At 34.8% G+C, this 14,664-nt stretch overlaps 2 protein-coding genes across 2 annotated transcripts; both read right to left on the bottom strand.

Annotated features, from left to right (window-relative positions):
• Window positions 1-4,129, bottom strand: LOC107412320 (uncharacterized). Its single transcript, XM_016020072.4, has 4 exons — window positions 3,749-4,129; window positions 3,228-3,347; window positions 1,354-3,109; window positions 1-790 (listed from the first exon to the last, which is right to left on the bottom strand). Exons 3-4 carry the CDS (start codon window positions 2,947-2,949, stop codon window positions 407-409), a joined length of 1,980 nt encoding a protein of 659 aa, XP_015875558.2. The 5' UTR covers window positions 2,950-3,109; window positions 3,228-3,347; window positions 3,749-4,129; the 3' UTR covers window positions 1-406.
• A 4,663-nt stretch (window positions 4,130-8,792) lies between these two features.
• LOC107412319 (diphthine--ammonia ligase) lies at window positions 8,793-14,461 on the bottom strand. The gene is made up of 12 exons (XM_016020071.4): window positions 14,196-14,461; window positions 13,415-13,486; window positions 13,125-13,204; window positions 12,443-12,668; window positions 12,323-12,355; window positions 12,134-12,216; window positions 11,957-12,029; window positions 11,355-11,673; window positions 10,890-11,221; window positions 10,323-10,648; window positions 9,505-9,862; window positions 8,793-9,376 (listed from the first exon to the last, which is right to left on the bottom strand). The coding sequence occupies exons 1-12, from the start codon at window positions 14,271-14,273 to the stop codon at window positions 9,161-9,163; spliced, it is 2,196 nt and encodes a 731-aa protein (XP_015875557.2). The 5' UTR covers window positions 14,274-14,461; the 3' UTR covers window positions 8,793-9,160.
• Window positions 14,462-14,664: the final 203 nt, after the last annotated feature.

The raw sequence follows: 14,664 nt of genomic DNA, 5'->3' as shown, positions 1-14,664 counted from the left end.
TACAAAATTTTGTCAAAATTAGAAATATTACCTTACAAACAGATGAATTGACAAAGGATAAGTTCTTGCAACAATGACAAACAAAAGTGAATACCAATCAAGGAAAAGGATAAACTGCTTAGATACATTGATTGGTGTCAAAATGAAAAATCAGGACAGAGTAAGCTATTAAAAGGGACTGTTTCTCTCAAATTTCACATCACATGACGACACAACAAATGAAGAAGATAACAACCCTTCTTCTAAATCAACAACAATTGATCACCTAAAAAATATTCTGTAAATCCTCCACCATATAATTCAGAGGAAGAATAAAAGGTCAGATGTGCATGGGAACAAGCTTTACCTCCTTTTTCTGTTGTCAGCTCTCAAAGTGGTAAAGTACATGGAGTCGTCTTTGATGCAATTACTCTTCCACATCCTCACTCGCCTGATGTCCCCCATCTCCACCTTTTCCCGCAGCATGCTTTCTATGTTTCTTGCTCTTGGCTTTCTTTGCCTTCATTCTACGTTTCTTCTCATTGGCATCAATCCAGGTATAGTCTGATGGTATATTGAAAGGATCGACCTCATCCTTATACCGGTGACTATCACTCTCGCTTGATTGTCCACCACGACTCCCTCTCATCCATGAAATCCATGAAGAAGACCCCTCTGATTCCTTTGACTTAGCATCCTGAAAATGTGCTGGACTCGATAGAGGGGTAGCAAACTCCTCCAATGGTTGTAGCTCCTCAAACTTAGTAAAAGTAACAAGGACTCTTATAGTTGGGACAATGGGGATGGCAACCTATGGCAGGGAAAAGAAATAATATAGTGATGAGAGGTTGAAGAATATACACCCAACCCCCACACAAAGTCTACTCACTATTGTGCCTAAAACAAAGACTCTTTAACTTCACTACTCGGCCCAGAATAAAAACTCAAATCATGGAATTATGAAAACTTGGTGATTTAAGCATGAATAACTAAATAATCTGACCCCTAAGCCACATTCTTCACTTCTTCCAGCACAAAACACCAAATCATAAAAAATAACAAGAAAATAACAAGCATGAATACAGTATATTTGGGGTAAGAAAATCAGAACTTCTTCAAGCATCTCTTCAAATAACAAGAAAATATGGGAAGCAATCAAACATATTGAAATGACTTAAACAAGAAAAATAGATGGAAAAAAAGATTCTTCAGGCATTTCTCCAACAAGAAAAAGGAAAGAAAAAAAAAATGAAAATAGAAGTGTGCATAAACCGTAAGCACGTACAATTTCAAAACCAACCATACTGAAAAAAAAAAAAAAAAGGCAATCGTATTAAGAAAACCAGAGGTGCAAGAGAGGACATCTTGTCTAACCTTCACTGGAAAAGTGCCATGTGGTAGTTTAGTGGTCAAAAGCTCCCTGAGTCTCCTAACAGCCTTGACCTTGTTCGCTAGGATATCTAACAAAGGCAGAAGCTCATCTGTTTTCAACGGGAAATCCGGTGTCAACCATAATACAGGTCTCAGGCCCTTTTTGTACTCACTTTCATGCTTAGACTCGCTGGTGGCGCCTTTTTTCTTTTTCTTCTTACTGCTTTTGTCCTTTCCCTTTTTAGCATCCGCCATATCTTCTTTAGGAATTTCAGATGATATTTTCTGATGATCAAGTGGTTTCTGGTTGCTACCTTCTGGGGCCAACTTTGAGAACTTCTTCAAAATCTTTGGATCATCGGTGTCATCACTGTTAGACTTGGAACTTTTCTTGTTCCAACCAAACCAACTCTTCTTCTCCTTAGCAAGACCATTGCATTCACCATTTTCATAGGGTCCTCCTGAACCATTTTCATGGCAGTCAAGGACCCCATTCTCCTCTTCCTCACAAACAGCATCTGAGTTTCCCATACGAAGTGCAGAATCCAACTGCTTTCGTTCCTCAGCTGTCAATACATCATCATAGTCGTCATTATCACCACCATTGGCCATCCTTTCTTCATCATCCACTGCAAAGAGCTCCTCATCGGTCATAGCACCAGGAACTCTCCTTGACTTCACACTTACCATGACATGAAGCATATCATAAACTTTGGCCTTCCAATTTCCTACCATCTCAGTCCTCTCCTGTCGCCTCCAAGTTAAATGGGGAACAAGGTCAGCCTGAGTAACATCAATCCCTGGCCTATACATATTGGTCTGTGACATCAAGGCCACTTCATGGGCAACTTCTGCTTCTGTTGGTTGTGCACCAGCTCCTTCCAAAGCATTCGTAATCTCCTTCTCCTTATGGGCAAGAACAATCAAAGAACCAGGTGACAAAGTCACATTACCATCCTCAGAAGTGTAGCCTTCTCCAAGAAACAAGAATGTCTGATCAGATCTTTGAATGCGGAACCCATCAAAGCCAGCGAGGGTCATATCAGCACGGAGATTAGAACCACGCTTCCAAATGCGATAAGTGTCTGATGGTGCAATACGACCAATAAAGGGAATGACTGAGCTCTCAAAATGAAAAGTTATTTCCATGTAAAAATCACGGATCCGTGCTGTTGAGGCAACAATGCGGGGAAGTCTTCTACACCATTTGGCCCATGCAAGGGGCTGGTAGTGCCGCGCAATGATCATAGCAATTGCTTCCTCTCTGGTGCAAACTGCTTCTTGGAGAGCACTCCAACCGTGCTCATTTTGAAGACTCCAATCTGCCCCAGCTGCCATTAGAATCTCAGCTGAAATTGGGTCCCTAAGGCGTACTGCAAGATGAAGAGGGGTCTCACGTCCGGGGACATCGCGGCGGTCAATGACAACTGAGACAGCATCAGCTTGAAGCTCTGCCTCAAGAGATTCCGCTTCAGTGTTAACCTCACCAGCCTTGGAAAGCCGAGGCAAGGTTTGGATAATGCGCCTGAGGCCAGCATAGTCTCGACGAGCAACTGCTAAATGAACTGGACTATGTGCATATTTTGAATAATCTTCCATGGCTGATTCTGCTTAGGACAATTTTCTCTTCTCGTTTCTAAGCAAAAAGCCCTTCCATCATTTTACGCGAAAGTCAAGCTTTTGAACTCAAATTTCAAACAATTTTGCTCCCAACTTTTGCTTTGCAGTTCCAAGAACAAGAATTTCTAGGGTTTGTGACCTAAAAAATAAAATCCAACAAAATTATGGATTTTTCAACTAATTAGCCCTAGAAACTCCCAATTCAGAAAACTCAGCGAAAACCCATTTGAAGAATTTACTTCGAATTCGAATCACACCAAGAATTCTTCAAAACTATGCTTCAACCATTCGTGCAGCTCAATTACAGAGACCCACTTATACTACCTGATCCTGAGCTTCATCACGATGTAGTTAAAAGCTACTACACAGCTTCAAATCTGTGAAAAAGAAAACAATAAAATTCAAAAAGACATTGACTTGAGACCTAATCTATTAAAACCCGAAACCTAAGATGTAGGAATCATTAACCCAAAAGTTAACATCGATATTTTGTTTGGTTGCCAAGAACACATTTTGAAACTCAAATTTCAAATCTACAAAGACTTCACCTTTATCAAATTCTTTATACCTAAAACATAAATCAAATAACTTTTTCCTAAGGAGAACAAAAAAATTTCTACATTTTCAAAATACCCTCGACCAAACTAAAACCACAATTTTTACTTTCTTGTTCTTTCCACTCCATCAGACTTTCCTAGCGACCAACCAGAATGATTCTCGCTCTCTCGCTCTCTCTCTCTCTATTTCCTGGAAATCGAAAATGAAAGCAAGAAAGTACCTTAAAAACAACGAGAACAAAATAAATTGGGTTTCAGAGTGAACATGGAAAGCAGCTCTCTCCGTCTGATTCTGTTTTTTTTAGATTAAGGCTTTGAGCTCCAAATTGAGCTTTACACACAGAGAGAAAGAGAGAGGGGACAATCGGACGGTATGTATTAGCTATCAGAGATGGGATCTAACGGTCAGGATCTTTCTTCATCTGGCTTCTTCTTGTTCTTCTTCTTCACCGTATTAATGTTGACAGCACAGCTCGAAAGGACGTGACTCGACTCGGCCCCCCGACTCAGTCCCCTCCCCAACTCAGATCTCTCTCTCTCTCTCTCTCTCTCTCTCTCTCTAATCTCTTTCTATCTCTGCGTTTGCAGGTTCAGTCCACTTTTGCTTTTTCTCTGTTGCCCGTTTTGGACTGCAGACTATGCTTTTGCCCTCCATTTTCGAAACTTATTACTCTTTTACCATCCTCACAGTTATTTTTACAGTTACTCTTTTATCCGTACGCTCCTCCTTATTTGGGATTATATTTATATATTCAAAAATAAAAAATCTTTTTTTTTTTTTTGGTTATTTTGTTCTTTTATAATTCATTATTTTTTTGTTTTTTTTAAAAACAATGTTTCTCCTACAAAAATCTGTTTTTTTTTTTTTTTTTACCTACTATTCTTGATGGTCTATGCATAAAAAGAGAGCTTTAATATTAGTAAAAGTATTTTGGAAGAAATTAATCCTATTTATTACGCAAAGTATATAAATTATGTGACTGGAAGTTAATCTATCTTCCTTAATAACCCACCCCACCTACCATTTGTGTAACCAATAGAAGGCAGAGAAATTCAATTTTAGTCGGCCATTATGAAAGTCTTCAAAATGTGTTTTTATACCAAATATATATATATATAAGTTGTCACATCATTTGGAGTAGTGACCAATAGCTTGATATTTCGTAGTAAAATGAAAAAAAATTATCAAAGTCTTGAGACATAAGACACCCTAATCTGTATTCATCTTTTTCCCTTTTAATTTGTTGATGTATTTTGTAGAGATTCAATTCCAATCAGAAAAAAATAAAGCCAGTCAATTAAGAACAAGCATAGACTTGTTAGCACCAAAAAAAAAAAAAAAAAAAAAAGGAACAAGCATAGACTTGTTCAAAATGATCAAATTGTAATTGATTACGGTTCATAATGATTATTCATAATTATTGACTATATGTGTATTTGCATTGGTTGAAATCATTGATGAAATAGTAGAATGTCTTCAACATTTTCTTTCAGGATTTGCTTTCATGAATATGCTTATGGCATAGAAAATTCCTCAATTAATGTTGCATTACTATGTATGTAAATGTATGTGTGTATATATATATATATATATATATTTTCTTTCTGTCAAATACATTACTATATGTTGTTCATCTAAAATATGTTATTGTTATTGACAAATGTAAAATACCTGATACCCTTGTTCTATAACCACATTTATCTCTTAAGAAAAAAAAAAAAAAAATACAACCCTTTCATTTATAGTCTTAAAAACAAATATATAGCAAGTAGTACACGCAAATAGTATTTTCCTAATTTATTTTATATAATTCAAATATTAACATATTAAACGTTTATATATATTTATATCATATTAATTATTTTTGAAATCGATGTATTAGGATTTTTTGAAAAATAAAAAACAAATTGCATATTGGATCAAATTGGTTGTGGAAATCAATTCAGGATCACAAAAAGCGGTCTTCTAACTTTATGGAATTTTATGTGCTCTCCTTCAATTCTCTCCAATTCAAACACTCCTAGATTTATTGGTTAAAAAAAAATAAAAATTCCAAGATTATTATACTTGGTACAAACATAATAATAATAATAGTAATAATAACAGAAACAAGAAAATTACTTCTTAAAAAGGGCAAAAAAAAAAAAAAAAAAAAAGAGAAAAGTAAATTAAATTACATTAAATCAGAATGTTGGATCAAAATAGCATCACCGACAAACATATGTGAATTGGGTAACCATTTAGCATTTAGAAGCCACCTATATGTCACGTGCAATTCTGATTAATTCCTACTTTAAGTATTTGCCATGTGGCTTTCCATTTTAATTCATTAGCTTTAACCTTTGGATCAACTCCATTTGTGTATTTTTAATCCAAAAAAAAAAAGAAAAAAGAAAAAAAAGCCTCCATTGGAATATATATCCTCACCAACTTTTTAATTTTTGGTTTACTTCTTCTTAACTTACAATTTATTATTATTATTATTATTAGTTTGTTCATCCGAATATTAGTATTATTTTCCTATTGGTAATTAGATAACATTATTATAATAACTAGCTAGTTTATTATGTTTTAAAAAAATAGAATTAAGAAAAATTGTTTATTAAATGGTGCATTTGGGTTTAAAAAGTCCACAATAAAGGTGTTAGATGGACTCTTGAACCTTAATCATCACCTTGATTAATGCATGAAATACACACGTCGCCTTGCAAATCCCTTAAAAAGTAAAGGTTCATCAAAATACAAAATTGCAAATTTATAATCTCCTCGTAATTAAATCCAAATTTATTATACAATTTCTACATGAGAAACTACAATTTCGCCAAAAAAATTTTAAAAAAATAATGTAAAATTTTAAGGGACCAAATGCCTATAAGAAACTTGAAATAGGAGCCAAGTGATGCTTAGAGAATTGCTATCTAAGTATGACATAATTATTTCCTTTAACAACTACCATCACTTGTGAAAAATCAAATGTCTACACATTCAGAACCATACAACTTTATATTTTTTGCCTCTCAAGCTTTGTGTTGTTATTAATTATTAATATCATGTGCTTTTTTTTTAAATAATAATAACAACAACAACAATAATAATTTTCTAGGATAAAAGTATTTTATAAGCGCTTGTGGACAATAATGAGGCTCATATAAATAAATCATATATAGTTTGGGAGTCTTATATGATGAACATATACATATATGCCTCCCTTTTCTGCTTCAAGTATAAATATTTGTAAGGGTGACACACACATTGATTGCCCTTAATTTGGCCTCCTAAACCAAGCCGTGACATGGTCCCCTCGAACCCACATGGGCGTGGGTTTAAGGAAGGGGGAAAAAAAAAAAATGCTTTTTGGTTTATGCTTTTCTCAGAGTGAAAGCCATGGAAAACAAATTAGAAAACTTGGAACTTAGCTCAGAAAACTTTCCCTTCACAAGATGGATGGGATAGTCATTTGATGGTTCATAAAAAAGAAAAAAAAAAAAAGAAAAAAAAAGGGTTTTTCTTCTACTTGTAGGACAATGTCACTTTCATAATTTTGCTATTGAAGATCCTACGTTCATATCAAATCATATGACCACAACCCCCTCTTGTACCTGAGCTTAATGTTACAACTACAATAATTGCTATCTATTTATATCTTCTCAAAAAATATTATTAATACATAGTTTCTAATATGAAGATTTGTGGAAATAAGTTTTTGTATATGATAGATGTAATTTGAATGGTTTTATTTGGCTAAAACAAGAAAAGCAAACTAAAAGAAAAAAAAGAAGAAAAAGGCTATATGATTAATTTTGATATTAACCAACCAGGCCAAACTAGGAAGGAAAGAAAGAGTAGACAAAAACTTTCATGCCAATTTGGATGAGATAGTTTGCCAAAATGCCAAAAGCTCAATCATGGACCCTAACCAACATTATTTATATTCTGGTTTAGACTGGTTGTACTTGGATTCAAATCTAGCCAGTACTCTATTTAGTGGCAGGGGTTCAGTTTTAATATGTCTGCATCACAAAAAGGTTAAAAATTTACCCTTTTTTTTTTCATTTTTTTAATTTACGGCAAACATGATTATTTGTTTGTGAGAAATACAATAATTTAATAGTGCTTGTTGCTTAAATTATTTTAATCTAATTTTGGCTAGATATCCTATTGCTGAATTAATGTTTAAAAATGTGCAAATATAAGTGGGGTCATTAATTTACCAGCTGCATAAGTTTTTACAGGGCCTTTGTTATTAGAACTGGAAAGTAAGATTGGAGATTTATTTAGGCCAAGTTTGACATGGTTTATGGAATTTCTAGATCGAAAACATAATTTAAGTTTGTTTGGACAGCAAATATATATATCTTTTTTTGGGAAAAGCTTTGGACGTCCAAAGTGTGTTAAAACCAAAATCAGTATGACTTTTCAGAAAATTTATCGGAAACAAGGGGTTTTTCTTTCCAGTTTTTATGGGTATAGTAAATTAAGAGTTATCGAACTATAACAAATAATACCTAAAATAAAAAATAAAAAAAAATTATAATGAAGTAAATTTGTTTTTTTAGATATTACCAATAGAAGATCCAATGTAATGGGATATATTATTATCTTGCATAGATTACCAATAGTCCTCAACACACACAAACATATATGTGTGTGTGTGTGTATCAAATTGGTAAGAGTGTAGCTCTGAAATTTTCATATAACTAACACTAACTGCATTAAGCCCTTAAGAAATAGCAGAGGCATTGTTTATCTTGGGACCTAACCCCCAAAAAACAAGAGAAGGAAAGGACATTCAAGGATATGCATGACGTAATTCAAAATCTTGGGGGAAAAAAAAAAAAAAAAAGAAAAAGAAAAAATGACAGTGATAGATACAGAGAGTCAAGATTTTCATTATTGAGGACAAGACATCAAGGCATCACATTAGTACACTCCAAAGGTGGCAATTGAAAAACATCACTGTTTAATCGTCATGCTATGCGTCTCTTTGAACCTAAATACCTATCACTAAACAACATTACACGTGCAAGTACTACTGATTTTGATTGATTTTTTCTTTTTCCAATCAGTATAATAACCATTTTTGGTTTGTTCTTTTATTTTTATTTAGCTACAAAACAATCATTCATGCAAGTGGCACTTGGAAGCAGATTTTATGTAATTTTCATATCCTCTCGCGCGGTCAACTAATTGCAAGTCCTGTGTGTGTATGTATGTGCATAATTTTCAATTAAACCTTTTGAAAAACTATTGGTGCAAGAATCCCAAGCAAGAAAAAAAGTTTAGACTAATTGAGAAGGGAGATGTAACAAGGTCATTTTCCCCATAAGCTGGAGGTATGGAGGATGTGCATAGGCTAACAAGAAAATTATTACACAAAAATGTAGTACATGTATTCTGCGCAAAACTGTGTCTACATATTTTTCCTTCTGAATTCTATGACATTGAGACTAAAGTTATGAACAGTTGATGAGGAATTCTCAAATCTGTCAACCTGGATTGATAGTGCCACAAAATTAGCGGATAGAGCAGCCTTGCATGAAGAGGCTGATTTCTATTATCTTTGGTTATCTTCACTCCTAACCTCCTGAACTAAAAACCAGCAGATAAATCATTCTGCATCAAGCAATCAGAATCAAGATTTCTGGGCAAAGAGTTCACAGGTGATAATATCATCCATGGATGTGGCAGACCCCCCAGCACCCAAAACAGGAACAAGGTTGAAGATGGGCTCGTTTCCAACTGCAATCGCTGGACACATTGAAGCAAGTTCAAGGAATGCATTGGTGAACATGGTTGATAGTGCCTCCAAAGGCAAATGAAGGCTCGTTGGAAAATAGAACCTCAGGTACTACAGAAGAAATAGAAACTACATGAGGTTATCAGAATAATTTACAAAAATTAAATGCACAATGTCATCGCTATCATAGACAAGAATCAGTTATAAAAAGTTATGAGTAAACATGCTATAGAACTAACCATTATGTCTTCCCAAGAGAAACCATTCTCGATGATAATTTTATTAAGGAGATAAATGCAAAATCTTGATACTTTTTCCATTTGATCCTCCTTGGATAAGTTTTGATTGACCCCTTTGCTCTGGTTGGCACCTAAATGATCAGTACAGATCTTCACAGCAAGTTCACCTGTAACACACAAGATTACCCCACATAACTTCCCAGGAACAACACATTTTTTAACACAAGAATCATGCCACTCTGCATGCTCAAAACCCAAACGACTATGGGATCTCATGCAAGATTGGTCTTGCAAAGTTTCATTTATTGCTTCTGTATCCTCCGCAACAAAAAGAATGGGCTTTACTTCTACAAGTGCTCTGCAATACCAAAACAAGAAGGCATTTATGATTGCAAGTTCATCCAAATTTCAGCAGCCATGTTCAGTAATGATGCAGAAAGATGGATGAATAAAAAGTCAGTTTCTTGTTCTAACTTCATAAAAAAGATAGTATTTGTCCCAACCATAAAGCCAAATGTAATTTTTGGAACACTGTCCCATCACGAGGTTTTCCTAAAAGTGTAATCTCAATCTATCTATAAACCAAGGAAACTGCAAGGTCTTAAATCTGATCAGACATGAACTTTAAGCAAGTGCTTTTCTCCTTTCGTTTCTAGTCAGATTTCTAAACAAAGCCATAGACTAAAAGAAGGTTGGCCTGGGGGTGATGATGACGAAATAAGTTTAACCTGATAAAAGAATAACAAAACATATTGATTCCTTCCAATTGCATAAATATGATGAGGAGAGCCAGATGCAGAGACAAACAGAACAAATACCTTTTTGGCAGATCAGGGACAAGGACATATAAGAAAATGGGAGATATGCGTGCTTTGTCAAGATGAAATAGCTTCACTTTCTTAAGAAATGTATCGAGCTTTTCTTGGATTTGGAGTCTCTCTGATGATGGAATATGTGTGGAACAATAGATAACAAAGAACATAGCTGAAGTAGATATCGAACAGTTAAAGCATTTTGCCACTGCTTCACTGTTTTCTAGTGCCTTTTCCAACTCAGAAGTGGTGCCTCCATTACATAGAACCATCGTGGGAGGATCAAGCCCCAACTGTCCAGCCATGTGAAGTACATTCTTATGTAAAGTTGCCTGGAAGCAGACACCAATGTGTTATGCTATGTAATATGACTGCACAAGGGTAAGTGGCCCCACGTTCTTATTATGTATTTGAAACTTAGACTAAAGAACAACCCCAAAAAAAATTCTAGTGTACAGTTAATTACATAGAATTAAAATTTAAGTGAAAACAGTCTTGATTCAACTAAATCCCAGAGAAACAAAAATATAGTAAATTTAATAAACAGAGTTAAAGACAACTTATGTACTTTACCTGGCTATAAGGTCCAATGCAACTAGGTGCCCAACAGGAAATACTTTGCACATGCAGAACTCTTTTGGTTTGGTCATTTGCAACTAAAACCTCAATGTATGCCCTGCCTAAACCCTCTGGCAATAAAGGCAGTTCAATTGTACTGCGAGATGGAACGCCATAAGGACACTTCTCCTGTGTTATAAATCTTAGGTATGTTTCATTTGCTGCAGCAAACTCATTCATGTCAGAAATGTAGAGATGAATATAAAGAACATTCTCCCAACCAAAACCATATCCTGCAAGTTGCAATTCAATTTTCCTTAGAACAGCCTTCATATCTTCTAGCAAACCTGATCACCAAATAGAACACATAAAAATTGTGATAACACAAACAAAGGCACTGAGAATAGGGAAGAAATACGGAGAAATGAAACACTTGCTGTTTCGAATACTGCAAACTCAAAATATTCCTCTATTAATTACCTGATGAAGGTTTGTGCGAATCTTGCAACCAGCAACAAATGGAAAAAGTATCACTCTTCTGTGTTCTAGATATGTGAAGCTTATGTTCCAAAACTCCCACTAAATTGTTGACTTCAGCAACAGATTGGGGAGCAGCACCACATTCTTGCAAGCAGTCTCCCTGCACTTCAAATACAATATCTGATTTTTCCTGACAAATATTTTGGGTATTTGTCTTCTTCTCCAAATGAAAAGCCAACGGATGAAGGACTGCAGAAGGAGCTATGGAATCTGAAGAGTGCAGAATGACTTGAAACTCATCGAGCTTGATTTGAGCATTCTGGAATTTAAACAATTATTGTGTGAAAAATGGAAGATCAATGACCATAAACTTTCAAAAACAAATAAATAGATGAGACTAGAATGGAAATGATTCTTACAATGAACAGAGATCATTGAACCAAAAGATCTCTTTAAATGAACATAAAATAAAAACCTAAATCATACATAACCGCATACTCCATATTCGTGGAATACTAAAGGCCAGTTCAGATGATAGTGAATACTGAATAAAGAGTTTGATCGAACATCTTTACGAGAGATAAAGGATACCATAAACTTACAACAAAGAGAGGGCAATCTAGTGTCAATGTTTCATATTCCCCTCCTTCACCACATACATTAATCCCATACAACCTGCCAAGGAATAAGAAAACTTCACAAACGACTTATATAGTCAAGCTTAAAATACAATACAAGGAAAAGCAGAGAAAAGAAAAAACAAAATAAAATTGACATACTTGTTCAACTTATGCAGATACGGTTGCAAGAAAGCTATTTCTTTACCCAAGTGCTTCACAGGATCCAACCCCATGGCAGCAACCTATCAAAATGCATCAGATTTCCACCTCTTCAAAGGTATTCTGTAACTAAAAGAGAAATGTACTTGAAGGAAGAAAAGAAAATAGCAAGTAAAACAGCAAATTTACCTTTACTGTAATAGCCACAATCTCATTTGCTATCTGTAAATTAGAAAAAAGGATGACATCTTGTTAGATAAGACAATTTCAATGGCATTGACAACACTCATATTGCTAAATACAAATTACCATTTCCTGAAGGAGCAACGACTGATCTTGTTTCCACAAATATGCTAGAGAAACAAGCCCTAACCTTGAACAGACACTTTCCACCCGCAGTCTTTGATAGTCAGATGCAATAGCACCAGAAGATACTGCAGTGACCGAGGGTATCTGTCTTTTTACTTCATTTAACAAAATAAACATATCTTCAACTTCATCACCTGGAGTCGTGCTGTAGCTAAGCTTCTGATGCCTAAATAATAAACAGAAGACATTAAATATGAAAATATTTAAGAGATTTACAGAATCCTTTTCTCAAGAACTTAATCTTCAATCTCAACATTCATTTAATCACTTATACATAAAACATCTTTATGATAGAGCCTTTAAAGTAAATAAAACAGTCCTTTTTAACTCCTTTCCCTGCATGTAGCTGGAACTTATGTGAACCAAGGCCTACTTGAAGATTCCAACCATGTAAGGCTACAAAATTGGGACATAAGTTTATTTACAAACCGGAGCATCCTTGGTTATCTATCCCATTTTAGGCCACCTCAGCAGTAGCAGATGCCCATAAATTCTTGATCTCTCTCTCTCTCTCTCTCTCTCTCTCTCTCTCTAATATCCTTTCACATGTCAAAAGAGAAATTGCAAAGTCTCCAAAATAAAATAATTGATTGTATCTAAAATTTCTGCTAAAAAGGCTTGCCTTGTGGATCCCTGTATTCGCCTTCTGAACAATGGCACTCCCATGCATTCTGCATAGCTGACAATTATCTGGTGTCCAACCTGAGGAAGGAACTAAATAGTCAACAGTCTATCAAGTACGGGAAAATTAACACAAGAAGTATTATGCGCATGCCATCATTATACAACAGCTTCTATTATATAATCAAATAAGCACGAAGAAAATCAAAGTTGAAAAGAAAATTTCCAACAAATAGATTTAACATGTTATATACTTGTGAAAAGTTCACTATGAAAACTAGAAAGACTTACAGTTTGATACATGTAGCTATCTAGCTCGTCAACTGCATCATCAGCTGGAAGCAAATTCGCCAATGCAACAATCTATGCAACATTTTAAAATGAATCAGTTCTCACATGGGGGAGGAGGAGGGGGAGCATCACATCACTTCAGTCTATGGAAACTGTGTAACAAAAACCTAATAGTTCCATTACTAATTCCTTAACGCCGTTTTCTTCAAAACCCAGTTTCTAGCATTTTCCCAGAACTGGCAGCAACTCAATGGAACATCCAAAAACAAATAAGTTCAATGAAAAAACTGAGTGAGATTAAATTAAAATGGTCAAAACTCGAAAAAGGAGTTAAATTTGAATCCTTTAGATTTCCGAAGGCATCGTAAAGTAATTCCCCTGTATATAATAGAAGCAACCAAAACGAGTTCCTATGTCTCGGTTCAAACAAAACAGGTATAATTAACTTTCCATGCGTTTTCTCAATAGCCAATCAACTAGAGGAGTTAAATTTGAATCCTTTAGACTTCCAAAGATGTCATAAAGTAATTCCCCTGTATATATTATAAGCAACCAAAGAAAGTTCCCAAGTATCAATTCCAAACAAAACAGGTATAATTAACTTTCCATGCGTTTTATCAGCAGCCAATCAACCAAAGCCAAAGAAAAGTACTCAATTTTAGCTCAATCAACTTCTGGGTTTATAAACTCATAAAAAAATAAAAAAAAATTTCTGAGTTTTTTAGAGTTTCGGGAAAAAAAAAAAAGCATAGAGAGAAAGAAGTAATAAAAGGATTCGAACCTGGTGACCGTATTGGATGCATTTCATCATGGCATAGCAGCTGTCCTTGCCACCACTGACCAAAGCGACCACCTTCATCCTTTTCACTCTTCCTAAGGCTGCTATTTCTGAATCCTTGAAACACTACTACGAGCTCCAACCTGATAAAGCTAGGGTTTTTAGCTCCTCTGTCTATCTCTAATGGCCAAAAGCAGAGCTTTTGTATCGACTCTTTACCCTAACAAAAATAGTTTTCGACTTTCTAAAACCTGTCTTTTTGACTTCCGTTGCTACCTTAAAAACACTTTTGCCGAAAATAATGAAATATAAAATTACATAAAAAAAAATTTCGAATTTTTTTTATATAGAAAATATTCTTTTTGGTATTACTGCTATTTCCTCTATAAGTTTTTTTTAATAACTCTTCTTTTTCTTTAATAAAGCAAATACCCAGAAAAATAAAAATAAAAAGACAACCAACAGGCATTTA

This window comes from Ziziphus jujuba, chromosome 10 (genome assembly GCF_031755915.1).
Source record: "Ziziphus jujuba cultivar Dongzao chromosome 10, ASM3175591v1".
NCBI classification, from domain to species: domain Eukaryota; kingdom Viridiplantae; phylum Streptophyta; class Magnoliopsida; order Rosales; family Rhamnaceae; genus Ziziphus; species Ziziphus jujuba.
The sequence above is the reverse complement of the archived record's forward strand: the minus strand, read 5'-3'. Positions and strand labels throughout refer to the sequence as shown.

What these genes read in the sequence shown, in the direction of transcription:
- LOC107412320 (XM_016020072.4), bottom strand. Translation starts at nt 2,949, where the DNA reads ATGGAAGATTATTCAAAATATGCACATAGTCCAGTTCATTTAGCAGTT. An exon ending in ATGGCACTTTTCCAGTGAAG is followed by an intron (nt 791 to 1,353) that starts GTTAGACAAGAT and finishes TCCCTGCCATAG; the next exon opens with GTTGCCATCCCCATTGTCCC.
- LOC107412319 (XM_016020071.4), bottom strand. Translation starts at nt 14,273, where the DNA reads ATGAAGGTGGTCGCTTTGGTCAGTGGTGGCAAGGACAGCTGCTATGCC. An exon ending in GCATCCAATACGGTCACCAG is followed by an intron (nt 13,487 to 14,195) that starts GTTCGAATCCTT and finishes AATGTTGCATAG; the next exon opens with ATTGTTGCATTGGCGAATTT. An exon ending in GTCCCTGATCTGCCAAAAAG is followed by an intron (nt 9,863 to 10,322) that starts GTATTTGTTCTG and finishes TTGGTATTGCAG; the next exon opens with AGCACTTGTAGAAGTAAAGC.